Source organism: Pleuronectes platessa, chromosome 1 (genome assembly GCF_947347685.1).
Source record: "Pleuronectes platessa chromosome 1, fPlePla1.1, whole genome shotgun sequence".
NCBI classification, from domain to species: Eukaryota; Metazoa; Chordata; class Actinopteri; order Pleuronectiformes; family Pleuronectidae; genus Pleuronectes; species Pleuronectes platessa.
The window spans coordinates 18,076,876-18,103,968 of NC_070626.1; the positions used below are offsets into that span (position 1 = coordinate 18,076,876).

At 41.9% G+C, this 27,093-nt stretch overlaps 2 protein-coding genes across 3 annotated transcripts; one reads left to right on the forward strand and one right to left on the reverse strand.

Annotated features, from left to right (window-relative positions):
* Positions 1-1,201: 1,201 nt before the first annotated feature.
* On the reverse strand, positions 1,202-17,163 carry dbndd1 (dysbindin domain containing 1). The gene is made up of 4 exons (XM_053423861.1): positions 17,133-17,163; positions 13,401-13,544; positions 9,050-9,187; positions 1,202-1,435 (listed from the first exon to the last, which is right to left on the reverse strand). The coding sequence occupies exons 1-4, from the start codon at positions 17,161-17,163 to the stop codon at positions 1,281-1,283; spliced, it is 468 nt and encodes a 155-aa protein (XP_053279836.1). The 3' UTR covers positions 1,202-1,280.
* A 1,817-nt stretch (positions 17,164-18,980) lies between these two features.
* mthfsd (methenyltetrahydrofolate synthetase domain containing) lies at positions 18,981-26,599 on the forward strand. 2 transcript variants are annotated; one of them, XM_053420111.1, is made up of 8 exons: positions 18,981-19,149; positions 19,311-19,414; positions 20,399-20,512; positions 20,998-21,111; positions 21,215-21,305; positions 22,330-22,442; positions 22,739-22,864; positions 24,680-26,599. In XM_053420111.1, the coding sequence occupies exons 1-8, from the start codon at positions 19,122-19,124 to the stop codon at positions 25,412-25,414; spliced, it is 1,425 nt and encodes a 474-aa protein (XP_053276086.1). In that variant the 5' UTR covers positions 18,981-19,121; the 3' UTR covers positions 25,415-26,599. The 2 variants fall into 2 exon arrangements, with proteins under 2 accessions (XP_053276086.1, XP_053276078.1); XM_053420103.1 differs by lacking the exon at positions 20,399-20,512 and adding an exon at positions 20,575-20,688 and having other exon boundaries at positions 18,983-19,149.
* The last annotated feature ends 494 nt before the right edge of the window (positions 26,600-27,093 follow it).

Sequence of the window (27,093 nt, forward strand, 5' to 3'; positions counted from 1 at the left end):
GATCAGTCACACAGACACAGGCTTTTTCAAGACTTGTATTTATTCTTCTATCATCCCTGTAGTCTCACTTCTCAACTGTGCTGTGTCAGCACCATCCTCGTGTCGCCATTGATCCGTTGTGTCAGAGCGTTCAGAATTATTGGCACGGCTGGTTTAGACAAGCTCCACGTGAGATAAATAAATCGAGGAATCAGCTGTTTTCCTTTGCTCAGAAAGATCAGAATTATTGTCATGAAGTCAGATTCAGCTGAGAACAGATGACAAAATGTTTGGCACTTTGTATTTTGGGGCATTCCCGTAAATGTGATACCTTCGTTCCTGACGACTCCAAAAACTAAGGAATTTGATTACCAGAAGATTTTTGGATTTGCAACTTGAGTTTAGCAGCTGTGACTGGCAGACCTAATTTTCTAAAATGAAAATAGAAAGAATTTGATCTTAACAAAAGTCTGAGCTGCTGCTTGGTCTGTTTATTTTTTAGTTATCTGCACCTAATGCCAATAATTCTGGAGCGCACTGTAAATATGATTCAGTGAGAAAAGTGCAATGTTCATATTGATCCATTTAAAATAACATCTTTATTGATATGGAGAAGGTCTGATGGATAGAATTTGGCCTCACTGAAAATCCACCGTATAAGTCGCCTTATTTACAGGCAACAGTAAACCCTGTCACATTGTCAAGCAGCACATGAAGTAACGGCCTCAGCGTGAAATTGAACAGCTTTATTGATATGTTTTTTTAGCTCATGTCCTGGTGTTTCAACATGAACCCCAGCGTCTGAACGTCACATGGAAGATCTGGCCTCTCTGGGCTGGGGGCGCTACTGTTAGAGCCAATCGCAACTCTCCAGCCACTGTTTCCCACCCTGAGAGGCTGTGAGGATGGAGATTACTCTGCTCACCTCATACCCTGTTATATCATTAAAAAACAAAAACTGAAAAATCTCCTGACAGCCCGGAGTGGATCGATAACCCCATTGCATGAACGACTCCATGACCCTGTGTGTTTGTGTGTGTGTGTGTGAGAGAGAGAGAGGGGAGAGGGAGAGAGGAGAGTGTGTATTGCACAGCTCAACATCTTTAGTTAAAGTGCAGAGCACAGTGTCCAGAGTTCAACCTGAACTAATCCATTCAGCACCATGAAACATTATGGGAGTGCATGGTGGCAGATGGGGGGGGGGGGCTCTCGATCCACCTTGTGTTCCCCCTCTGGCTGCGTCTGTCTAGCTTGGGCTTGTCTCTCTCTGCAGTCCGGCCGGTTCACCACAGACGTCCTCGTCATGGCTGCTTGGGCCGCTCCAGCTTCATCAAGGGCTCCACGGTGTCCGAGTCGCTGTGGTGTTTTCTCTCTCGTGGGGGCTCGACTTTGCTGCAGCGCGTCCATGAGGGGGAGCGCATGTACCCACCTCTGGGCAGCATTGGCTGTTGGGAACCTGTGAACCAAACACACACAGTAACTGGTCACTAGACGTACAGTAAATACAAACGCAGTGATTTTATTTAACATGAAAACAAAGACACCTGTCGTGTTTCCATCTGCTTGAGCTTCGAAATCCTTATGTTTACTGCCAACACAGCTCCATCAAGGCTAAAAGCAACTATCTCCAGAGCTCAGACGTATGCCACTGAGAGAAGACCATAGCATCATTTTACTTCCTGTTGTTCATTCAAAAGGGCCGGTATCACATTGATTATGGCCATCTTGCAAACTCTGAAAGTGACAGTGATTGGTTAAGATGGGAAAATGAGACCAGCCCTTTTTATTAGGGCTGGTAAATATCAATAATTATCGCAATATAATTTTAATCATTAGCAATATAGCAAATGATTATATGGATATATAGCACAGGGAGGAGGTAAAACGCATATTTTATCACCTTATATTTTCTGTTGGTTTTGTCATTCTCTGCTCATAAAGAAGTTTGAAGAGTTCAATACCACAACAAAAATCTTAATACAAAGTCTGTGTGGGTTTTCTCCACGTACTCCCCCTCCTAACCAATATCAAGTGGGAATGGCTCCAGCCCCCCTTGTAACCCCTCGATACTAGGCAGTATAAATGAAGATTGGATGTATGGATGGAAAAACCAGTATATAAATATATACCACACGTTATATCACTGCAGTGACTCACAGCAGTGTCACCATTTTTTATAATTAGTGTATTTTTGTTGTGTTTTCGCCATACAAAGAAACATATTTCTAGTTTTGTTGCTAGCTCCACTTCACACCACTTGGTGGTGGTGTCCAACCAAGCGAGACTAGGACAAGGCAGGAGAGGGAAGAATGACTGACTGATAAAGAGTCGACACCTCTCTCCACCTTTCACTGCCCACATCACTGGAATCTTGGCTCTCCTAAGTGAATGTTATACTCAGTACGTGGCTCATTCATCTCCCCGAAGCCTCATCCACATCCTCGCACACACTGGAGAGAGGAAGAGGAAGGGGAAGAGGGAAAAGACATATTGATCTTGGAAGATTGATGGCATCTCGGCTGGGTTTTAATGAGGAGGACAACAACAACCTCCTCAGCAGCACAAAGCAGTCTGCAGCATTTGGTGTCACAAACACCTGCTGATGGTGTCTGGTAATGTCAATATTAGTGTATGGATTCATATCTTCAATGTATTTATATTGAGGGCTCTATAATGCATATATTTCTTCTCTCCCTTCATTGTGAGCTTTGTTCAGACTGCTGTTGGCCTGTTTGTATCTAATAAAAAAAAAACGACGAACAGGAATTCACTAAAAAATATATCGAGATACAAACAAGTGTGAGCACATCTAACAACAAACCTTTCCACAGTATAAATAGATTTTCCTTGGTTTTCTGTTTCTTCTTTGTGTCTGTGGATCTCTCTCTCTCTGTCACATACACTGAATACCCTGAGCTATGTGGTGCTCTGCTGTGTTCCGTCTGTGCCGCTGGCGAGCAGCCATCCAGATTCTTCAGTCAGCGTGTTGCTGCATAACTTATCGTCTCAGAAACACTAGACGCTGTGAAGGCGCAGACCAAACATGCTGCACAACACTACAGGATATGTTCATCTATCTGCACAAACAATCTCTTTCAGCCCTTTATTTTGGGTGCATGCTCATCCGAGAACAACCCAACCAGACTTGGTGAACTGGGGCATATATCTTTCTAAGACACTGATATGGAATCTCATTAAAATCCTGCTGCGGCCCCAAAGGCAGCAAGTTGAGCTGGAATCTGACCTTTCACATTCAAAGGAGCTTTACAGAGGGACTATAAAAGACATTGGTAGGTTCCCCAAAGGATAAGTCACATATGAGACAGAGACGGCCTCTCTGGGCTAAAACTTCCCAGCATGCTTCAGTTATATGTTCAAATCGGCGACGTTAATGCAGGTTTTTGGGATTGGATATTCATACTTTGACATCAATAGGGCAGTTGCAGTGATAATATTCAAGTTTTTTTGTATTTTTCTGCTTGATACTGCCAACAAACAAATACGATTACAACATAGCCCCCTTGGTGTGGGTAATGACATCATATTATTGATTGAGAGTAATACACAAATGCTGTGGTCATCAAAACTCCATGGACGGACCACGAATTTGATCAGATTTAGTTTCTCCTATTGGTGTCCCCAACTTCATTCTTTCCCCATATTTCCATCCCTCCATCATTCGTCTATGAGAGAGATCCTCGTTCAAATCCTCAAAACAAACACCCTCTCTAAAGCACTTGACCGTGAAAACATCCACACAACAGACACACAATAGGTCATAGTTTGCCATGTCATCTGTTACTGCTCCAACAGCAAAGAATAGGAGGTGAAAGCCGTGCCTGGTTGTTTGATGATGTAACTTTATGGTTCATCAAACTCATTTGAGCCTAAAAACAAAGAGCAAAGCAACTGGACAAGGTCAGCCTTTTGTCCAGTGCCTCTGGAGCTGCTCTAGAACAAGTATGTTCACAGTATTCTGGAGTCCAGCTGTGAAGCACAATTAATCACATTCACTAGTTTTGCTTGAAATAGTAGTTTAAGCTGAAAATGGCTGAAAGTAAAGGGGAGGAACATGGGAACTGATCGAGCAGGAAAATGGAAAACTGAGTAAACATAAACAAAACAAGACACATGTATCTATCAATAATGCAGTGAAGTGTAGTTATGCAAAAAGTGTGTAATTGGCTTTTGAAGGACTTTGTTTCTGCAGGGAAAAGTAAATTATTTAGGGACCTACATTTAGTATGAACTCACTTACCCGTCTCTTGTTCCTCTCCTCTTCTTCTCTCTACTTCCTTTTAACCTCTACTTCAACTCGTACCTTGCCCTCCACACACTCAGCAGTTTCCCACAGAGTCCAATGCTCACACAGCTCAGCTATAAATTACCTGACCCACATTGACTATACAAACTTTGACACAAATGAGATAAAGTAAATACTCTTTCACAACGACTCTAAGACGGCTGGTGACCTTATGAGCAAATAAACCAATTATATCTTCTGAAACTGCCTTTGTCAAAGTTTAGTTCACAGTATTTCAGGGTTATAGTTATAGCAGGTTTGTTCAAGACAAGAAAACTTGCCCTTTATGAGATTACAAGGTCTAATAATGAAGGAGGTTTTAGAGAAAACGGATGAAACAGAACAGCTGGTACACAGCTGAGATTTGTGCAGTAAGTTGCTGTTTGAATAAGTCCTCACTCTCTCTTTCTCTCTCTCTCTCACACACACATGCATGCACTCTCTCACACACATACACACACACAAACACATAAAACACACTCAGTTTACAAACTACAACAATTGTATCCAAAATTACTTACACAGCACCAAAACTTAGGCCAGGTGTTTTTCAAACCACTGACCCTGGCAGTTCACATGTTTAGATGTGTGTGTTGACACAACTGAGTGACACAACTGACTGGATTTTAAGAGTTCCCAGTTAAATAGAGGTTTAACATCTAGTCTAGTTTTAGTCACATTAAACTCCTTTTCTATAAAAACATATAGCTGCAGCCTAATAGCTTAAAAATATATATTTAGTTTTAAATGTGAAAACAAAACGTGAGAGCAGGTCAGGCTGGAGGCGGACACAGAAACTGAAGCTCGGTTCAAACCAACTGCAGCTTCTGCTCTGATCAAGAAGCTGCGGCGCTGATCTCTGAGCAGCTGAGACCAGAGAAACTCGATAATTTGTCCATCATCTTATTGTGCTTAGTTCGGTAAGAAAACCATCAGCTGCGGTGGCCTAGTCGGTAAAGCGTTCTGTCTCTAACAACTGCAACCTGGGTTCGAATCACACTCATTCCCATTTTCACGCTGGCAATATGTTACACTTAAAATTGGCAGGACTTCTTCTATTAATTGCAAAATTTCTTACACTATGTTAATTTAAATTAATTCAATATAAAAAAAGGAAAAAAAAATAATTAAAAAAAAAAAAAAAAAGCTGCGCGCCCATTGGGCTTTTGCGCAGGATGTGCGCAGTGGACTTCTGCGCAGAATGTGCGCAGTAGACTTCTGCGCAGGATGTGCGCAATGGGCTTCTGCGCAGGATGTGCGCGCGCAGTTTGTTTTTTTTCCCCATTTAATTTAATTAAAAAAATATATATTTAATTTAATAAAAATAAATTATATTTAATTTTATATTTAAAATTTGTATATTACATTTCATCATCATTTCTCCGCGCTGGTTCAGGGGTAAATGATGCTGGTCTTCACAGGTGACTGACCTACGCAAGCCTGTAGCCGCCACCCCCCCACAGGAGATTATGTGCTTGTGTGTGTGGCTGCGGCGCTTCCTGGTTCTTCCCGGCACTACGCTGCCGGTGCGAACAGCCAAAGTATTTACCATGGGCGAGGAAAGGAGGCGGAGCGCTTTTCACAGCGCTTCTACCTCCGGTGCGTCCCGGGGTTAGAGGATGATGGTGTGACGTTAATGTATTGTTTTACATTGCATGTGTCACGTCTAAATCATTCTCCTATGTCGCCTGTACCAGGAGCCGCCCCTGTCACTGGTTGTCTTGGCTCGCTGTCTGGCCGGTAACCAGCCGTCCGGACCGCTCCGTGAAGAAGGAGGAGGAGATGTTTCTTTACTTGGAATGCGGCCACTTTATTTCTCGGATATACAGCAGGAGCAACACTCGCACCACCTCTACGTGCTCCGTCACTTCTCCTTATAAACACACTTTTAGCGTATTTTCCCACAATACCCTGGTGCACTACGTCACACACTACAAACTTTCCTTAAAGGGGCAGGCCATACCTGCAACACAACAGCTCTCGGTCTCATATACAGATGGAAAGAGAAAGCAGAGACGCAGACTCAGCAACTACATCTGAGATCCGATGCACTTTATTATTATCTGAGGGTTTTTTACACACTGTCTGATAAACATTCCGACAGTAAAGGCAAGGGGTAGTGATGGATAAGGTTTTCTTTAAAAAGTTAAGTCTTTCATTCTCACTTTCCACCTTAAAACTATGAAATGAACTGAAATATGAACTAGTTCAGAATTTAAATGGTGAACTATGAACGTGAACTATTCATGTTTACTTGTATGAACTGAACTTTAAACTTGTTCATGAGAGTAGTAAACTTGCACAACACTGAGTGTGAGACATAGACAAGTCAAGAAGTAAGAGTTTTTGACAAAATGCTACGTCTGGTTAAAGATTCAGCAGGAAGACATATTTGCTGCTTTCTCAGAAGACTGATCTATTTTTATTTGTGATTTATTCAGGTAAAAAATAGAAGAGCGAGAAGGCGCTGCTCATTGTGATAATTAACAAAACTGATAAATACAATGTGTCATTCTGAGCAATTTAATCGTTACAGAACTCTTTCTCAGATATAAGGCAGTGTGAATTCAATCATGTCACATAACAGTGAATACAGCTGTCCATAGATGACAGCAGAGAGCAGAGCAGCAGTTGTGTTCCGCATCTGTAGTGTGTGTTCACAGCTACAGAGAGGGGGGGCACTACAACTGTTAAATCTGCCCACTGTGGGAACATGGACTCTGGAAAAAAATGTATGCTATAAAATGTATATATTATCCACTAACCTGTTGTTTGAGGAACACATCATCAAAAATAGATCAAATTCTCTGAGAAAGAGTTTTGGTGTGCAATGTGCTCAGTCATTGTAGAATTAATCAAAAGCCTGACGATTTACGAATATGCATCAAATCTTAGAAGGATGAATCTAATTGGTGTTTGGATTAATGTTAATAACCAACCAACCAACCCTAACCAACCACCAACCAACCACCACCAAATCACCAACCAGCCACCAACCATCCAATCAACCAACCAACCAACCAACTACCCTACCACCAACTTACCACCAACCAACCACCAACAAATCACCAACCAACCACCAACCAACAAATCACAAACCAACCACCAACCAACCAATCAATCAACCAACCAACCAATCAACCAACCAACCAATCAACCAACCAACCAATCAATCAACCAACCAACCATCTCTATATCTGTCTATCTATCGGTTGCAGTTTAAATAAATATGTCTGACACCACAGTTATAATATTACTAGCAGCATGATTGGTGTACTTTTTTAAATACTGCCTGACATTTTACTCGTCCACTCTTGAAACTAAGGTTTTATGAAAAAACGAATCCTTTCTAGCACATAAGCTACGCCTCTGCATTAAATGCTGCAACCATCTTTAATTTACATTATTGGCTGTGGAGCTGGAGACAACAGCATGCAGTGCAGATGGTCCACTGGGATCATAACTCACACCTAACAAGCTGTGCTGTTATGTGGAATATTAGTATTGAAACAAAGACAGATAGGAGGAGGTAGGGAGAGGAGGATGTTGAAGAAAGAGGAGGGTTTTATAATAAGAAATCTAATCGATATGAGGAAAAGCCTTTATAATAAATCATGTTTGGCGTGAGAGGTACGTCTATTTGACCTGATCTAATCTGTTTTGTGCAATTCAGTGAATTCAAACAAGTTGCAATCTCTGCATATAGGTCAACATCCTATCACCATGAGAAAGACCATTATGTGTTCTCAAAGTAAACAGTACAAACAGTTGTTCACAGCTCTTGCTGATGATAAAATCACGACTGAAAACCTGAGTTTTATTTATCATCCATGCACAGTATAACCAATATATATGCGACATTGTCTAAACTGTGTCAGAGGACCTTTAGATCCTGAGTTGCCCTGAGATCCTGTGTGCATGCTGAGAGGCAGCAGTGGGGGAGAGAGTTCACTGTCCGCATGCAGAATGAGGCAGGATGAGGCTCCGATCATAAATAAAACATGGGAAAGATTTTGTCTTAATTTTAGCAAATCATGTAGAGAGAAATGTAAGCTTTAACCCTTATACCTTCTGCTTTGACACACATGCAGAGTGAACTGTCTCATTACTATGCAAACATGTGCATGACGCCCATATATTGAATTTGATGACTATGTGTAGTGTGATCACGGCTCAACACAACATGCGTTTATTCAATTTTTCAGATCCTCCTGCTCTTATAGATCATTGACCTTAAACATGCTCATGCTCTATATAGTTTTGTGTTTTACTCCTAATGAAAATCTTACCTTTCAGAAAACTGCTAAGCAATCATGTGAGCAAAGGCAGTCTTCTTTAATATTTTTGTTGGGCATATTAAAATCTGTGCGAAGGCCACAGATTAGCAGAGCTGACTGCACACTAGCAACACAATTCCTGTGTTAATGCTTCAGTCTTTTGCTAACAATATGTATAAACACAGTGTTTACACAGTGTTTAACGACAATGTTTACATCTTTGTGTTTTCCACAATGTGCAGTGTAAGTCTATTAATATGTTAGCAGTGTCTTCTACACAAACCTTGAGTGAGTCAAAGTGTGGTTTTTGAAAATATATTTATTTCTACTTTTATTTGTTACACTCATTTAGGTTTAAATCCATCCATCTATTTGTCCAACCATTTATATATTATTTATCATCCTCCACCCCTGTTATCTTTTGAGGGTCAGGGTCAATCCCAGCTGAAGGGTTAGATACGTATGTATTTCAAGTTTTAGCAGGTCCTACCTGTTGGGAACTCGTTGTGGTTTTCCTCATCAGAGTCAGCAAACACTTCAGCCAGTTCCTGGTCAGACATGTCAGTCAGCTCAGTCAGGTCCAGGAGGTCAAAGTGCACCTCTAATGAAGATACACTACTCAGTGGTTCTATGAGGCAGAGAGGGAGAGAAAACACCATGCTTTTATTCTGGAGGGAAATTGAGAGATAAAAATCATTAACAAATTTTTGCTGAATGAGCAACAGAATATATTTCTTTGTGGTGAGGGTTTTTTTTAGCTTCTCTGTTATGGACACTGAGTTCATAACTCCATCGTTGTAATGTTGCTCTTGAATATCGACGTGCTCATTATTAGATCTATGGCTTTCTCTTACACATCTATTGTAAAATCAACTCCAACAAAGATAATTTTAACTCTTTGATCCACTAATCTGCAGGTCTCTCGTAAAGCTGAGTGTTGACCTCTTCAGGAATATTCTGGTTTCAGTAGGTTTCGTCAATCTGCCGCTGAACTTGCTTGAAACACGTGTTGGACTCGGTGCATCTGAAAATAGCCCCTTCTTAAATGCACTGTGAGCTCCATCTCTCCTGGGTGTGTCTCACTTGTTCATTTCTGCACAAGCCTCTGACTCTTTGAGGGCAGGCCTCTCTGCTGCTGCATTCATCAGGGGTCAGCATCACGTACGAGGTGCATCAATGTGCCAGCCCGGTCATTCCAATCAGGCTGCCACCAACACTGACATTCTAACACAAATGTAAAGTATAATGTATTCAAAGATTCTGTAAAACCTAAATAAAGCCATGCAGGGGTCCAAGAATACCTGCATTATATCTGCCTCCACCAAGTTAGGAGCGAACTGTGTGTAACAGAGCTCAACCGATCCTCCATTATAGTGAGAAAAATGTTTGGACTCTTCACTTAGGGAGATGGATGTGTGTTTTTTTTTCCTGATGTATCAGTGGATGCTGGGCTGCCATGCTACATGAACTCTGAATGTGTGATGGAATATGTGACAGGTTGAAAGCTGTTTTGTCAGGTGTTGTTTTCAGGCGACGCCTCAGGCCAAGAGAGCCCACTCCGCTGCCACTGCTCTTTGTCTGCTCCCATATTTGATTATTCCCTGCATCACCCTCCTGATAGAGCGCATATTGATTTGAGAAGGGCTGATCATCATGCTGAAGCGTTGGTAGGTCACGCTGTCTTGTTTGAAATATGAGTGATAACACTCATCACCTCAAATGCCAGGAGACAAGTGGGATGACATTTTAAGGAAGCAGGGACTGGGTGAGAATACAAATAAGAATTGAGCAATGAGCATCATGGTTCTTTAACTAGAGATGAAAAAACACAAAGACCCACTTAATCTGCTTAATCATGCCAAAGAGTGTGTGGCCAGCACAGAAACACTGCACAGGAAATGATATTGACAATTCCATTTACCTCTGCCAAGGAGGTTATGTTTTCTTCCATGCGATTGTTGGTTATTTGGTTTGTTTGTTTGTAAGCAAGATAATCAGCAACAACTGGACAGATTATCACAAAACCTGGCGAAAGGATGTGATATGGGTCAGAGAAGAACTACTTACATTTGTAGAAGATTGGGACAAGGGGGCGGAATTTTCAGTTTCAATAACAATTTGAGTTTCTCAGGGAATGATTATGGGAATCTGACATAATTATGGAACTGGTACAATATTCTATGGATCCGAATAAAAATTTAACTTTTATGAATTTAAATGTGGTTTCATAAAGGGACTGTTCGGTGTAAGGTAAGGTAAGATATAGTATGGTATGGTATGGTATGGTATGGTATGGCATGGCATGGAAATGTTTGGTATGGTATGGGATGGTATAGGATGGTATAGCATGGTATGGTATGTTAAGGTAAGGTAAGGTAAGGTAAGGTAAGGTAACGTAAGGCAACGTAAGGTAAGGTAAGGTAAGATGGCATAAGTTAAGATAAGATAAGGAAAGGCTAAGGTAGGTAAGGTAAGATAAGATAAGATAAGATAAGATAGGGTAACAACATAAGCTGTCAGGAGCAGTACTCATCAGTCTGCACTATTTTCTAATCCAAGCTTTTCTGTCTGATGCCTGAAAGTGGTTGTTTATATTCAATGCAGAAACACTGCAGAATGCAATGTGGTGACAAGCATCATTTACAATCTGTTCTTTTATTGACTTTGTGAATATTGTTTTACCTTCCACTCAGGCTGCAAGCACAGACCCCTTTTTCATGAAGAGTGAAGGAAGTGGAGGCAGTGAAACAGGGAGGCAGGGAAATGTGGAGGAGGAGATGAAGTGACAAGAGAGAGAAAGGCAGGGAGAGATGAAACGAGGTAAGAATGTAAAACAATAAGAGAGAAAGAGAAGAAAGAGAGAGTAGATGAAAAAGATGGTGAAAGAAAGTGTTTTGTAAGAGGTTCCCTTACATTTTGTTCTTATTTTGAACTGGTTATCTGATTATTCCCACTCTACTGCACTTGTTCCTACCGCCACACCCCCCATCTCCCTTCTTCCTTCTCCCACACCCTCTCCTTGAATAATTGATCAGTGCGTTTTCTCTCCCAGGCAGAAACAACTGCCTTCATCTGAAAAGCCAGTCAGGGAAGGAATGAGATGTCAGCTGGGACGAATGGCAATGGAGAATTCACGCTGAGACAAAGAACAGAAGACTTTGTGTCTGAGGCAGATGAATGACGTAAACTTCTTAAAGCAAACACACAGCCTGGTTCCTGTGTTCCTGCTTGACACCTCTTCACTTTTTAAGCATGTCCTTAATCCCACTCCCTTGAAATTGAGTGAAATTAAGGTCCTTTGATTACGAATATCACATGAATAAAAAACAATTGTTTGTGTGCTCTCGATTTGATGTGCTTTCATTGTCCGTCCCGTTCTTTCCTCTCTCTTCGCTCAGAAAAGTACAGATGGATTAACTGCCGGAACAAAGGCTTGGGAGGGAGGGCGGGAAGGAGGAGTTCACGCTTGGGAGAAAAGGAATAAGGGAGCAGAGAGGAGGTGCTTGCATGTCAGTACGTAATGACTAGTGTGTAATCCCCTTCCCACTCGTCAGGGCCCTGAGGTCAACAAGCAGCCTGAACAGCTTCATCATAATGATGTCGTCTGGACCTTGTTGGAATGAAGACGACTGAGACAAGGCTCAGCTACCGAGAAAAACAGTAAACACACATTTCCCAAGATGTACATTAATTTCTTTATAACCTTTTCTTTTCATCATTTAACTTAAACATCTATTTAACCAGTTATTTTCTGTTGCTCTGTTTATTAATCAAAACCTTACAGGTAAATAATGCAAGGCTTCTATGCAAATCTATCAAAATGTCACACAACTCTCGTGGAGTTCATCATCATCATCATGCTATGTTATTTGAATCCAACATTTCTGTTCAACCTGTTCAATTCAATTCAATTTTGTTTGTATGGCACTGAATCATAAAATGCTTTATCTCAAGGCACTTAACATATTAAGGTTGAGACCTAAAAATGTATCAGTTCCAACTAGCAGCACTTTGGTGACTGAGGAAAAAATAATAATAATCTCCGTTATCTCCAATCTGTGAAAGAGTTTAACTTTGAAATTGATCTCTTCTGATCTTTAGATGATGCAGAATGAGGAAGAGGTTCCCGTCATTTTGTTGAAATCGTGCCTCTAAACAGGATTTACCAGCTTTGTGTAAATATTTTAACCACCAATGCTTTTTCATTGTGTTGGTCTTAGCCCGTCTTTCTCTCCCTCTATCTCTCTTGCCACATACTATTAGCTGACCTGCCAGGTAGAATGGCTGTATAGTGGGTCACATTAGCCTCTGGGTGAGCTGTCTGAAAAAAAGTGTTGGGTTGGTGGAGCAGATAAAGGCTTCCTTGTCGCCCATGTAGCCCCAGTATCCGTGTTTCTATGCCCTGGGCTCCGAGTCTGCCATGTACAGGGAAGCCTCTGTGTGGGACTGATGCACAATGAGGCCTTTCAACCAAGGCTACGCTGCACCAGCCTCTGAGACTGTGGGACCAGAATACCCAAAGCAGGCAGTGATCGTTCCGCTGGTTTCGGGATCACTGAAGATCTACCTTCAGGATGTCGACTGTTGTTAATGCATTAATGCCCCACAGGCCTATAAACTATGAGATTCATTATGAGTGAGATTGATCCATTATGGTGAGTGTTTACAGAGAGAGGACATTGTCTGTCGACCTTCCTCATCTCCTTTGTTGAAGTCGACTCTCGCTATTGATTACCTTGCTTGTGGCAATTTCCACCAATAATTAGCCCACCTCTTTACCACTAATGATTATTCAAGACTGTTAATAACTCTCTCTCCGTTCCCATTTCCCTGGTACTCACGTCTCTTCTCAGTGATGTGCAGCAGGCTCGCAGTGTGCCCCGACAGGCTGCCCTCCTCCTCGCCTGCTGCGTGCTGGAACAAGTCCTTGGATAGGTCGGCTGAGCTGGAGGGCTTCAGCAGCTTCTGGATGTCTTTATTGGGCTCTATTAGCACCGAAAAAAAGAGAGGGAGGGGAGTCAAAGGTCGTGATAATGGGTTTTCCATAGAAGATGACATTAGCTTATTTACTTCACTGCAGATCTGAGGTCTAGATATGACCCAGAATAATTGAAGGCATCAATTATCTGCAGAAACAGACATTGGACTAATGTGGACGAACTGAGGTATGGAAAGAAACCAATGTCTGTCCATCTTGATCTGTGATTATCCTCCCTGTGTGTTTTCCAACTCAATAACCAAATCAAAACCTTACAGTAATCCTATACTTTCCACCGCTGAGCAGGGGTGAGCACGCTCAGTTCTGAATGGCCCCCCTTTATGGGGGCGGCTGAGGGGGTAGGGTGGTTGTCCTCTAAGAAGGTCGGCAGTTTGATCCTAGTCCTTCGCATCTGCATGCCAAAGTGACCTTGGGCAAGATACTGAGCCCCAAGTGGCCCCTCATAGAAAAAGTGCTGCACATACATGCACTGTATGAATGTGTTTGAACGGGTGAATAGCCTGTACTGTAAAGCGCTTTGAGTGGTCGTCAAGACTAGAAAAGCGTATTTTAAATACAGAACATTTACTGTTTATCTTTCTGCGTTGGTTTTCTCCAGGCACTCCGGCTTCCACCCAAAGTCCAAAGACATCCAGACGGGGAATAGGTTAACGGTCTTGGTCTGAGTGCACATGGTTGTTTGTCTCCACATGTCAACCCTATGATGCACTGGCCCACCTCTCACCCAACATCAAATTGTAATTGGCTCCGGCTAACCCCTGCAAAACTTGAAGAATAAGGTATAGATATTGGATGGAATTTCAAGATATGTTTCTCCTTTTTAAAATAATTTCTTTAGAGCAGTCTTCACACTCACACTGGTTTACATGACTGTTTGCAGACATCTTTTTCAACAGTCATCCCAGTTGCTGTTATTTCTATGAGGAAAATGTTCTCTAAGAGCCTGACTGTGCTCTTCGCTCAAGCCAACTGAAAAACAATCTCAAACATTCATTCCAAATAGAAAACCACACAGGCTGTTGAACACAGGCTGTCTGAAAATAGAAACGCACTTTAAATAGCATCTCTCCAAATGCGAGAGTGTGCACAAATTCTGAATTGTTTAAACCTGATCAAAGTTTAATGTTAAACTGTTTGACCGAGCTGAGGTTAGCACAGAGGCATGAATCCTCAACATTAGTAAATAGCTAGAACTTTCAAACTAGGCAACATAAAATGTTGGCGGACGAACATGTACAATTATAACAGTGATCTTTAAAATATACACGAAAAGAGACAACATTTGTTATGATGTCAGCAGTGAGGCTTTTTTTTATGAAAGTATGCAGATTGGATAAAAGCAGTGTGGGAGTACAGCATGGTTTCCTGAGGAGCCTCACCAGATGGCTGATACAATCTCTCCTTGCAATATGTCCCAAAACTTTTGAATTTCTCCTTTCAGAGAAGAAGTGTGTTAAATCCAAGGCCAGGCCCAATTAACGATGGGTTTTGATTTCACCCGGAGAGGCTCATTGCTTGTTTGATCGATTTGCCCTGCGAGGAGAATTACCTCTGTTGTCATAATGAAATGTTCTGTCAATATTTAGACTGTCTGCCAGCTCCGCATGGTTTCCCCTTTGCCTCACCTTCTTCAGCAAACACTAACTATAGAAAATAGATCCTGCAGATTTCTGTTCCTGGCCATTTAAATACTCCATTAGTGGAGCACAGAATGATTACCCAATAGTGTTACAGGCCTTTTTCTTTATGTTTTAACAGGAAGTCACAAGGACGGCACGATGGTGAAGTGGTTGTCACTGTCGCCACAAAGCAAGAAGGTTATAGGTTCAAATTTTTAATAGATTTTTGGGAGTTTGCATGGTTTCTCTATGCCTATACATCGGTTTTATATAATCCGGCTACATTTCATGGGAAGAGCGTGGCCTAGGGGATAGAGCGGGTGTTCTGCAACAAGAAGGTTGCTGGTTTGAATCCCACTCTTTCCCATCGGCATGCCTAAGTGTCCTTGGCAAGATACTGAACCCCTAAAATGGCCCCTCAGAAATGTTGAGTGTACTAAAAATGTAAGTCGCTTTGGACAAAAGCGTCAGCATGTAGATTAGGGTTATATTGATGAATAGGTGTGAATGTGAGTAATGATGAATGTTTGTCTCCGTATGTTGGACCTGAGATACACCAGGGTCCAGGGTGTACACCACCTTTCGCCCATTGCAGTTGGTAACCGACAGTGGTGGACTTTAAGTAGAAGCAATATGGATGTCACATTGTTTTGGTGACAACAGATGTAAACTCCGTCCTAGACGTGCTTGTATTAAAACTTGGAATGACTAAAATAAATCTCTCAAGAATGCCTGTGTATTTATACTGGCTCTCACAGAGAGAAGAAAAAGGGCATTCCAGTAAGTCACGGTATAATAAAGTTTACACAGATGGCCTGATCCAGCTGCCACCTGCTGAGCTGACAGTGAAGAAGCTCTAGTCAACCATGAGAATATAAGACAGTGCCAGGAAAGGACAGGCAGCTATGGCACCTGTGCCCTTTCCAGGCGCAAGGCTAGGACCCCGTGCTGAGCTGTCAGCCATGACTGCCTGTGAATCAGCTATGCCATAGAGGGACAGACGGAGAGAGGGGGGGGGGGGATATTTGAGAAAATGAGGTTCTGTACATTTGCCAAAAGTTCATTCAAACTCAGTGTCTCGGTTCAATAAACCAATTTCACTGTGTAGCTCAGACAGAATCATCGTGCTAACTCAACACCCTTTTCGCCAAGTCATTGTGCTGCTTGTTGATTTATCGCTCTACCTTGCATCCTTCCACAGTTTATCAGTTTTTTGGTGCATTAATATTAATATTCATGCTAATCCTCTACCAGAGTAGCCACTCTGTCCGAACACTTGCTCTCCCACCTAGTGACCTCTTTCTGTAATCCATCATAATAATGATGACCCCTCTAATTGAATCTTATCCTAATGAACGATTGTTATTCCACTTTGTCATGGGCAGGTCATTCAGGCCATGTCTGAGAAACCACATGGTTTATAAACTGTGGTGGAATGCACACTGTGGACTCAGAGGAAATAAACTCTATTACTGCTTTACCTCACTTTGCACCTTATGAGATGCATATCTTTTTATTTATCAAGGCAAATGTTGTTATCCATCAAACCACAGGAAGGTCAGATGACTTAGAAAGCTGACTATACTTTGCATTGTGAAATTATCAGCCTTTTCAGTGTTTAGCTGTTATAGAACAATAGAAGCACTGAGGCATTGTACAGTGTCACCAAACATCACAGCCTTCACACACAAAAGCCATATACGTCCACTGTTGTATTCTATCAGTCCAGCTTTTGTAAGGTTGGTCTACAGTGTGTGCAAATACAAATTATCTGCAGATTGGATGTATTATTGGTGCAGGAACCATTCACAAAATATTTCCCATATTGCAAAAATGATGACAGAGAGACACATACAATTAACAGCACAAGTCATGCACAAGGCAGATACACCCTGAAACAACCATGCATGGTGTAATGTAACACAGGGAAATAAAGAACAGAAAATGGCTCTTACCTGGGCTCCCTGCCCCTCCCTGTGCCTCCATGCAGCTTAGCAGAGAGTGTCCTCCTGTTCACCACACCAGCATCGGAGAGTGCAGGAGACAGACAGGGAGGGAAGAAAAGAGAGGCAGGGGAGGCTGTGTCTGCCTGTGTGTGTGAAAGTGTGTGTGGTGTGCGCACACGAGGGGGGAAAGCAAGGGTGGGTAGACACAGCGAGACCCCAGCTTTCCAAAGACTGCTCCTCCTCCTCCCCCTCCTCCTCCTTCTTCTCCTTCTTTTATATTGTGCTCTGTAGTTCAATATTTCCCAGACAGGTGATGTTGGTTTCTTCACCTGCTCCTCATCATCAGTGACGAGTATGTGTGTGTGTGTGATAGAAAAGCTGCACCACCTCACTGAGGACTGAGGACTGCCAACAGCCACATCCCTGCAAACAATTTCTGAGCCACTTGGTGTAGTGAGCACAGCATTGTGAGGTTTGGCTTGGTATGTACAGAATACACAGAGAGGGATCCTGAGCGAGGGAGGGTGAGGGAGCATGGAGGGAGAGAGAGAGAGAGAGAGAGAGAGAGAGAGAGAGAGAGAGAGAGAGAGAGAGAGAGAGATGGGGGGTAGGCAGAGAGGGAGATGGAGGGTGAAGCTGGCAGTCTGCCCAGAGTAAGAGAGAAATGGGGTGTCAGGGAGGGTTATGGGGTACTGCAGGGGGCAATTGTGTGTGTGTGTATGTGTGTGTGAGAGAGAGAGAGCGAGAGAGAGAGAGAGAGAGAGAGAGAGAGAGAGAGAGAGAGAGGAAGAGAGAGAGAGAGAGAGAGGAAGAGAGAGAGAGAGAGAGAGAGAAAGAGAAAAAGCCTGATCCTAGTGAAGGAAAACTTCCTTTCTGAGGTCCTGGTTAAGGTTAGTTGTAAGATGTGAATTGAGGTTAGGTTAAGGTTAGCGTTAGGAATCAATTGATCATGGTTAAGGTGAGGATACAAGGTGTTGGTCAGGCTGTCCGAAATGAATGGAAGTCAGTGCAAAATCCTAACAAGGATGGCTGTGAAAACTTGTGTAGGTACTTGTACTGAGGGCATTTTGGGTAAGTTATGACATTTGGCCTTTCCCTGCAGGCAAAGGCTTTCCAAAAGGCGGTTTGAGTTATACGACTTGGTTTTAGGGTTAGATTAAAATTTAGGTTAGGATTGGGCATATAGTTGAGATTTTCAAAGTTAGGTTTAAATGTCATTGCTAAAATAGAATTAAAAGAATATACATGAGTGTGTGCATGACAGTGCCATATTGACACATTTATAGGAAAGTTGTTAAACCTGACAATGAGCCAATTGTTCAGATTTTAAAGTGTAATTTAGAAGAAGTGCACTGGGTATAAATCCACTGATCTTAGATACTTGATGTCAATCTGAGCCTTCAGAAAAGCAGGAAACTGATCTTCAAACTGCTGAGCACCATCTGCTAGAAGAGATCGCCCTCTAGAGGCGCAATGTGACACTCACAGGTAGAGTCACGCCAGAAAACCACCAAAAATCATAAACTACACATTCAACAGATTAGATTAAAAGCAAACTGTCTACTCCGATGTCATTCTTCTTTTCATAAAATAAAAATATAAGTTTATACAATTTTCCAGTAAGAAACGATTATCAATTTGTCCCAAATTGTTTACGTATTCCGATATAGTAATATTGGGTTGTTTTATGTTATGTTATGTTATGTTATGTTATGTTATGTTATGTTATGTTATGTTATGTTATGTTATGTCATGTCATGTCATGTCATGTCATGTTAGCAAACATAAAACTTCGCAAGTAAAAATCCTGCCAACTCTAAACCCGCCCTCTGCTTCGCGTTTCGTTAAGACTGGTGATCCCGGGCCGCCGTAGCAGTGATAAACACTGACAGGCAGCTGTTCTCTCAGTATCATGTTACCGAGCGCACATGTGAGGTTTGTCTGTGTGATGTGAAGCGGAGACCCGAATAGAGAATCATCTGAATCACCAGCGACACGATGGAGCCTGTTATCACCATAAACCCCGGTACGTTCCGTCGTCACGTGGTCTGTTTTGTCTTTAGAAGTGAATCGACACATGTCGCAGCGGAGCACATGTAAATGTTTGTACCTCGGTTGAGGCCGATTCCTGCTTCAGTCGATCAGAAATGTGTTTAAAATGTGAGTCCCGCCGTGTGTTGTGTTCAGGAGCGTCGAAGTGGGACATCCGCCAGCGCGTGTGGGACTACATCGAGGAGAAGAACCTGGCCAACTTCCCGAGGCCTGTACACAACAGGATCCCCAACTTCAAGGCACGTTGAGCCCGTTTTCTCCCGAGAGCCACGTGACACGTACCGGTTAACGGTTAACTCGGATGCACCGCCACGTTCATGTCCGCACCGTGGATGAGTCCTTCACGCGGAGCAGAGGCACACGGGCGGATCGCCCCATGTGCCGTTTGTACGGAGACCACGTGTTAGCTGGAAACCATAAGCAGTCACGTTACAAACACAAGCTCGAGATGAGACCCACATTCAACACAAAGTTCATTAGAACGACACGGACTAAACAAAGACTAGGAGATCAGTAGTATATCATGATATTTTATTTAAAAAATATATATTTTCATATTAATATTCAAGTGCCTTAAGTGGAGTGTGAAAGCGTTTATCAAACAGCCTAATACTGTATCATATTTTCAAGAATTCAAACAAAGTAACTGTTTATCAGCCATCATCAACTTGATGATTTTAATGATAAAGCTAACAATAATAATACTACATTTATTTATATAGCATCCTGGTTTATATTTTGTCAAGTACATAAGCATGTTAGTATCTAGGTTAACATGACGCTTATGAATGTAAATATGTAACATCACTCTTAAAATAAGAGGCTGGATAGTTAACCAGATTCTTTTTGAAACCACGTTTAAATTAACTGGGTCCATATTTTTTTGTTATTCAAACAGCACAGACTTGTAATCGTCAAAGTCCCTGAATTATTTCTGAGAAATGAACAAGTGTTAAACACTTGGATCAGCACCCCTATCCACGTCAACATTTAATTGGTTCTTTCTAGGGTCATATTGCATCCTTCAGAATTTCCTGGTAATCCGTCCAGTAGTTTTTGCGTAATCCTATTAATTTAAAGACAAATGCCGATGAAAATATAACCTCCTTGGCAGAGCTAATATGGCCCCAGGGTATTTTATTGATTTTGTTGAATTTTCAAAGACTAATTTCACTGCTATTTGTACATCCATGCATCTCTTCTGCTGTGCATTCAATGGCCAGGGTGCAAGTCAAGCATGTGACAGGCTTGCAGACCTGCAGGAGTTCAAGTCCAGCCAGACAGTCAAAGTAAACCCAGACACACCCCAGAAGCAGGCGCGCTTTGTCACACTGGAAGTAAGTGAACTGTGTTTGTGTGTGTATATATATGAATATCATCCTCCTTTCCTTCCAACCAGGGGGCCTTCACAGCCTGTGCCAAGGTGTCTGAGCTGGAGGAGTTCACCAACACACCTGAAGTGAAGGTGGATCCGGACAAACCTCTGGAGGGGGCTCGTCTGGCAGTGCTGCAGGTAGCACTGCATTCTGGGAAGAAGCTCAGATCCACAGAGCCTCGAGCTATACAGCAGATTTAGGCTTTCTTATCTGTTTTGTAACAATGTCAATTCGACCCACATGTAGGGGTTTAAATTGGATATTTATTTTTTGTTATAGAAAAGCATCTGATTGACATTTAAGGCACAGCTATACTTAGCATCTGCTGAAATCTACCTTTTTTGTTTTGTTTACCATCACTCACTGAATAACTTACAATCCTTTATCACTCTGCGTGTTGAATTACTGCAGATGTTTGTTCGATCATTTTTGAATATCCTCTGCAGGCTCAGAAGACTTTACTGGTCCCGACACCTCGGCTGCGTACAGGTCTGTTCAACAAGATAACTCCTCCTGAAGGGGCCAACAAAGAACAGCTACGAGTTTGCTCTTCCTCTCAGGTTTGAACTCATTTTGAACACGTTTTTTAGGATTCATAAACCCCAAACTTTTAGCCTGTTTCCATTTTCATCTCTCTCCATCGGTTCTGCCCTTGTCCTTCAGGGTGTGAGAGACTTCAGTGTGCCGGTTGGCCTTGATGCGAAGGTGAAGGTAGATCTGTTGGTGGTTGGCTCGGTGGCGGTGTCGGAGAAAGGTAACAGGTCGGCATTTCTCCCAAGGTTTCACCACCTCAATGTACCAATACTATGAAATACTGCAAGATTAAACATGTTACCAATTTGAACTTTAAATGGGAGTGGTGCATTGTGCAGGGGTTAGCACTGTCACCTCACAGCAGGAAGGTTCCTCGGTTTGAATCCCAGCTCCTCAGGGGTTTGCCTGTTCTCCCTTTGTTCCGGGTCGGTTTTCTCCAGGTACTTTAGCTTCCTCCCACAGTCAAGGACATGCACATGGGGGTTAGGTTAGGCGGAGACTTTAAATTGACTGTAATTGTGAGACTGAATGGTCTGATACGTTGGCGACCGGGCCTGGGTGTAGCCCGCCTCTCGCCCAATGTCAGCCCTGATTGGCTGTAGCTTCTGTGACGGCTCTTACAGGATAAGCGGTATATACTTATGGATGGATCACTTAATTATAATGATAATGACCAACGTAGTGTATATAACCCCTTTTCAAAAGACCATTAGAAGGTGTTTTCACATACAGATTTATTTCTGTTTACGTATAGTGGTAGCCTGTGAGAAGCAGAATCATCAGTGTTATTTCGTGTTTAATGTGTAATATACTGTCATGGTGCAGTGAATATGACTGCACATTCACTGTCTGATAGTAAAAACAGACTCTGATAAACCACAACTTTGTCAGTTTGACGTTAAATGTTCCAAAGGTTGTTTAGTACACTGTGGAAAATGACATTTTAAAGGGACTGATTGAAGTTGTGACAAAGGTCCTCATGTTAAATGGCAATGCAGATGTTGCCACTTTCAGCTTTATACACATGAAATGAATCTGTTACACTGGTCAAGAGAAAATCCTTGCCACTACACAATGCAGTTAGGAAAAAATACAGAATATGTGAATAGACAAATGTACAAACGCAAATATGCAAGGTAAAATGTCAGAATTATTCCACAGGTCTATCTTATGTGTGCACTGCTGAACTCTGTATACAAAGACCGACTTTTAACACATTTCCTTGGCCTCTGCTCATCTCGTAGGCTTCCGCATTGGGAAGGGAGAGGGCTACGCTGATCTGGAGTATGGCATGATGGCTTCAATGGGAGCTGTGGATGAGTCAACTGTGGTGGTTACTGTGGTTCATGACTGCCAGGTCAGTGGACCCTACTAAACAAACAAGTTGTTTTTATCATACTTGGTTTTTATCTTATTATCAAATGAAAAACATGACAAACACCATAGCCTTAAAAAAGCACACCCTTTTTTACAAAACAAGTCTTCACTTCACACAGACATGAGTAAAATGTAAATGGTAAGAATACATTTTCTAAGAAATCATAATTTCAACTGACAAATGTCTTCTATCTTAAATGTTGAAACTGTACTGTACCGGTTTGGTGGAACACATAAACCATTGTGTCAGGGCTAATGTGTATATATGTGCTTTAGGTGTTGGACATTCCAGAGGAGCTGATGGAAAGTCATGACCTGACCGTGGACTACATCCTCACACCCACCAGAGTTATCAAAACCAATTGCAAGTCACCCAAGCCACAGGGAATCATCTGGACTAAGGTACATTTAAGTCCCTTTTCTTTGTTGTGTTATCTGCTACTGTAAATTTACAGGATAGTTAGTTGATTCAAATGTGCACCATAGTAACCAAAGAGGTGACCTCTGAACCCTGGTTTCTCTGGTTTCTCTTCCTCCTTTATTTCTTGTCATCTATCCAATGACGGCAGACACAGCCCAAAACAGAAATAGAGAACATGTATAGAAAAATGTACAAAATCATTAACTTTACATTTAAGTTAAAGGCAACCCATCATAGTTTCAATACTTTAGTTTTATGTTCCTAAAATGTGGAGCAGTTGCATAAGTTGTATTGGCTGTGTATGAGTATGCAAACAGAGGAATATTTTACAATGATAATTAAGAGTATCTTGTTCATAATTTAATAGTTAAACAAATTATCTGAACTGTAGCGCACAGATGTTTAACAGCAGGTGGACAGAGGCAGATGTATAGAAGCCACATCAAATTGTAGACATTAAAAATACCTAAGTCATAGGAGTAAGCAATTATAAGATTGAGGGCTGAATTAAATTTACTTGCTGTAATTTCAGGGTCCTGGTGTCGTGCATGCGTTCACGCAACTGAGACAGTTTCTCTTTAAAGGCTCTACCACATTTTAGAACCTCTGATTTGGATTTAACTAAAATTGGATGTTATTTGTGGTTTATGTGAAAACATTCAGGTACACTTACGTCACTTCAACACTATATGATGTATTTGGTGTTGAAATGTATCAATATTGGGTCGACTGCTAAAACAAAATGATCCTACTGCAGGAAAAAAAAACCTGTCTGGCAGCACAGCATTTTGTTTATGTAGTGTGTTTTATATTGTGGAGCAGTTTCAGGTGTCTTCTAATCTGATTCAAGGAGCAGCCTACTCATCTTTATGACTCTTTCATGAGATCACATGTAAACTGGGAGAGCAGCTTTATACAGAGATGCTCCTATTAATACTGTAAAGTCCCTCTCTTTGGTAGACACTGCCCTCTATTGGACATTATAGCACACTGCAGCAGAGGACTTCTACATTCAATCTGTTCAGTTTTTTAAGTGGGTGTATTAATAATGCATATAATTCACTGTATTTTTTATATACAGTATACTGCAGTAAATATCAATCTATAAAACACAAAAGTGATAATCATCCAGAGAAAAATGGCCTAAATAAATATTTACTACGAGTGTAGTTTTAAAACTTAATCTTAATCCGCTTCTGATTTACTGACCCTGGCAGCGAGCTACCATGTGCTTTTCCACCTGATCATTTGTCTTTTATTGGACATTGCTGGGTGTTATTCTTATCATGTAGAGAGTTTGTGTGTAACCTCTTAGTTTCCTTCAGACACGCATGTAAGTAAACAGGACCCAGTGACCTCACAGGCAGGAAGGCCATGTCTGATCATCAAAGCCGCCCTCTGCCCAGCCAGCTCGGCTCTGCAGGGGCAGGGGAACGACGGGTCAGGCAGGCCAGTGTAAAAACAATAGCCCCGTATATCCTTTACAGGACTGGTCAGCATCAAAGGCTGCCGACACACTTTAAGACCCAACAAATCAGGAGCAGACTTTATTTTTAACTGCTTGGGAAATGTAATGTCCTGCTGCTATAAAGAAAGTTATTAATGTACCATGGGCTGGGACCAGGATGGAATAATGGTAATTAATTTGTCAGCTTTCCCCTTTTTGTTTTTCTAATTTAAGTAATTTGTAGGTAAGCAGCAATGGCTCTGAGCAGGGCTGTTTGTTTGCTGTGAGTGTGTGAGAGAGAGAGACTCCTCCCATTTCAGACTCACCGAGCTTGTTTTTGTGTCTTCAGCTGGACATTGAAAAGCTGGAGAAGATTCCCATCCTGAAGGAACTGCGTGATCTGGAGGAACAGCTTGGAAAGGATATAACGCTGGGGGAGGTGCCCGCTGCTCCAGAGCCTGGTCTTCACGCTGGTCCACCAAGAAGACAACCCAGGAGGAGGCCAAGGCAGAACCCTCAGCAGGATGATGAGGGGGAATCCAGACAGGAGAATAGAGCCGAGGGAGAACAGAGAGCCAGACCACGTCCACCTAGAGTGAGGAAAGAAAACAGAGGAAATGGCAGGAGAGAGGATGAGGGAGAAGGCGGTGAGAGAGGAAAGGGGAGAGGTGGATGGAGGGAGAAGGGCCAAGAGGAAAGGGAGGGCGAAGTCGTGTCTCAGCGTAAGCTCCCCCTGAGTGTGACCACAGTTTACCTGGGGGGGATCCCTGCAGGGATACGTGTGAGTGAGCTGAAAACTGCCCTCAGAGAGAGGGAGGCTGCTCCGCTGAGGCTCACCTGGCAGGGAGCTCAACACAGGGCCTTCCTTGACTACAGCGACCCCCAGATTGCTGAGCAGGCCCTGGAGGCTCTGCAGGGTCTCAGTCTGAATGGTCAGAGTCTGCAGGCTGAGCTGGCAAAGAGCCAACGAGGGGGGAAGAGGTCCGGACAGTCCAATCGGAGACCAAGACCATCAGCAGCTGAGAAACCGATAGCGGCATCAACAGATAGCCAGGGTGACGCAGCTGAGGAGGCTGAGCAGTAATAACACAGGGCAGGAAGTATTAAGGATGGTGCAACCTTTAACACCTTCACAAGAGTTAAGCTGGGTTTTTAATTTTTCTAGATTTATTTACAAGAGGACCTCGTTTCTAAAGAAAACGTTCAACACAGACTGCGAAAGTGACAATATGTGAATATATCGTGCAACAGCAATATGTAAACATATAACTGCTGAATCGCAGCATCAAAGTATTTCACTACATATTTGTTTTTGTTCTTACTTAACCAACTCACCTGAGTGCCTTGTCTTATTGACACACACTTGGTCTGTACCGAGAGCCCTCATTTTCCGAAGGTGAAATATATTTTTTTTCCAGTAATTCATTGTAAAAGGCTTCCTCTCTTTTATTTCCACAACCAGCTATCAGTAGTTCCTCCTCCAAAGTCACGTTGCAGACCTGTTTGTCTTATTTTCCTGAATCTCGATACATTTAAAAAAGAGCCAGCCAGTTTTTGTTGCAGGTAGCGCCACCCTGTGGCCCCTTACTCAATTTATATAACCTGGATAATGCCTGGCTCATGAGGCCTGGCAGTAAAAATTAAAAAAAATATTTGTCTACTAATAATATACAGTATATCCATATATACCACAGTTTTTGACCACAAAAGTTTTGAATTGACCATGACCACTCTATTCTACTTTTTTTCAGCATTTGACACAAGTTGCCATAAATCACAAGCAGTTTCAACCAAATGTGGGAAAACACCTGCAGAACTTCAGGCTACCTCCTAATTTGATTATAGACGATATAATGCATTTCATTAGCCATGATTTAAGGGTGCATTCGAATTTTGTTTTGTTTAAGTTGTATTTGCACATTAGTCTGAATTTAGGCATTATCTAAAAATAAACATGATTGTCTATGCATATTATATCAATATCTTAAGCTATCTTATTTTATTTAAGAATAAGACATTTGGAGGATTGTTAAGAGCCGAAGCTCCTTGATTTTTTTGTTTTCTGTGCTTTCGACTTTCTAAGTTTCTTTTCAGTGTGCATTCGAGCAGTGATTTGTACCGTTATTGATAAAACTGTCTCCATGACATTCTCTCTGGTTAGTTACCATCAGTTTGAGAGGAGAGATACATGGCTGCACTGTTACTATCTTCATGAATCTGTTTGTAATGCATTTCACAGTAACACTCTCCACTAAAGAGTTTGGCTGTACCTGTCGGTCTTTGTGTCTTTTTTTTTAAATTTTTTTAAGCAAAGCATGAAAGGGATGGATGTTAAATCCTTCACTGTCTGACCAGTTGTCACAAGAGCCTCAAACTATCATGATATCACAATTACCCTTCTGATGAGGCAGTAATTTAAGGTGAGATGTTAAACTTAAACATCTGAGATCACTAATGAAATTTTGATTAAACACAGAGGGATGATCATTTGGAAAAAATAATCAAAATTCTACTATTAAACTTTGAATTGCTGTAACTCTGCCCTGAGACTGTTTTACCAAATCATGCAGCAAATGTGACATCAAAGTTTTGCCTTGATTTTGAGATCGGCAATATCCGTATTAGAAGATTGTTTGACAGTATAATTAAAAAATCCAACCATTTCCGATGCACAGAATGCAAACCACCTATCCAGACTTTGGTGCCTGTGTCTTGTACCCCTCGTGTTTTTCTTCTGCACAGGCATTACCTGTTAAACTGCCA

Coding starts and splice junctions, on each gene's coding strand:
- dbndd1 (XM_053423861.1), bottom strand. CDS start 17,163: ATGGAGGCACAGGGAGGGGCAGGGAGCCCAG. Junction 9,188..13,400: donor GCACATCACTGAGAAGAGAC/GTGAGTACCAGG, acceptor TCTGCCTCATAG/AACCACTGAGTAGTGTATCT. Junction 1,436..9,049: donor CCACAACGAGTTCCCAACAG/GTAGGACCTGCT, acceptor TTTGGTTCACAG/GTTCCCAACAGCCAATGCTG.
- mthfsd (XM_053420111.1), top strand. CDS start 19,122: ATGGAGCCTGTTATCACCATAAACCCCG. Junction 19,150..19,310: donor TGTTATCACCATAAACCCCG/GTACGTTCCGTC, acceptor TGTTGTGTTCAG/GAGCGTCGAAGTGGGACATC. Junction 21,306..22,329: donor GGTGGCGGTGTCGGAGAAAG/GTAACAGGTCGG, acceptor CTCATCTCGTAG/GCTTCCGCATTGGGAAGGGA.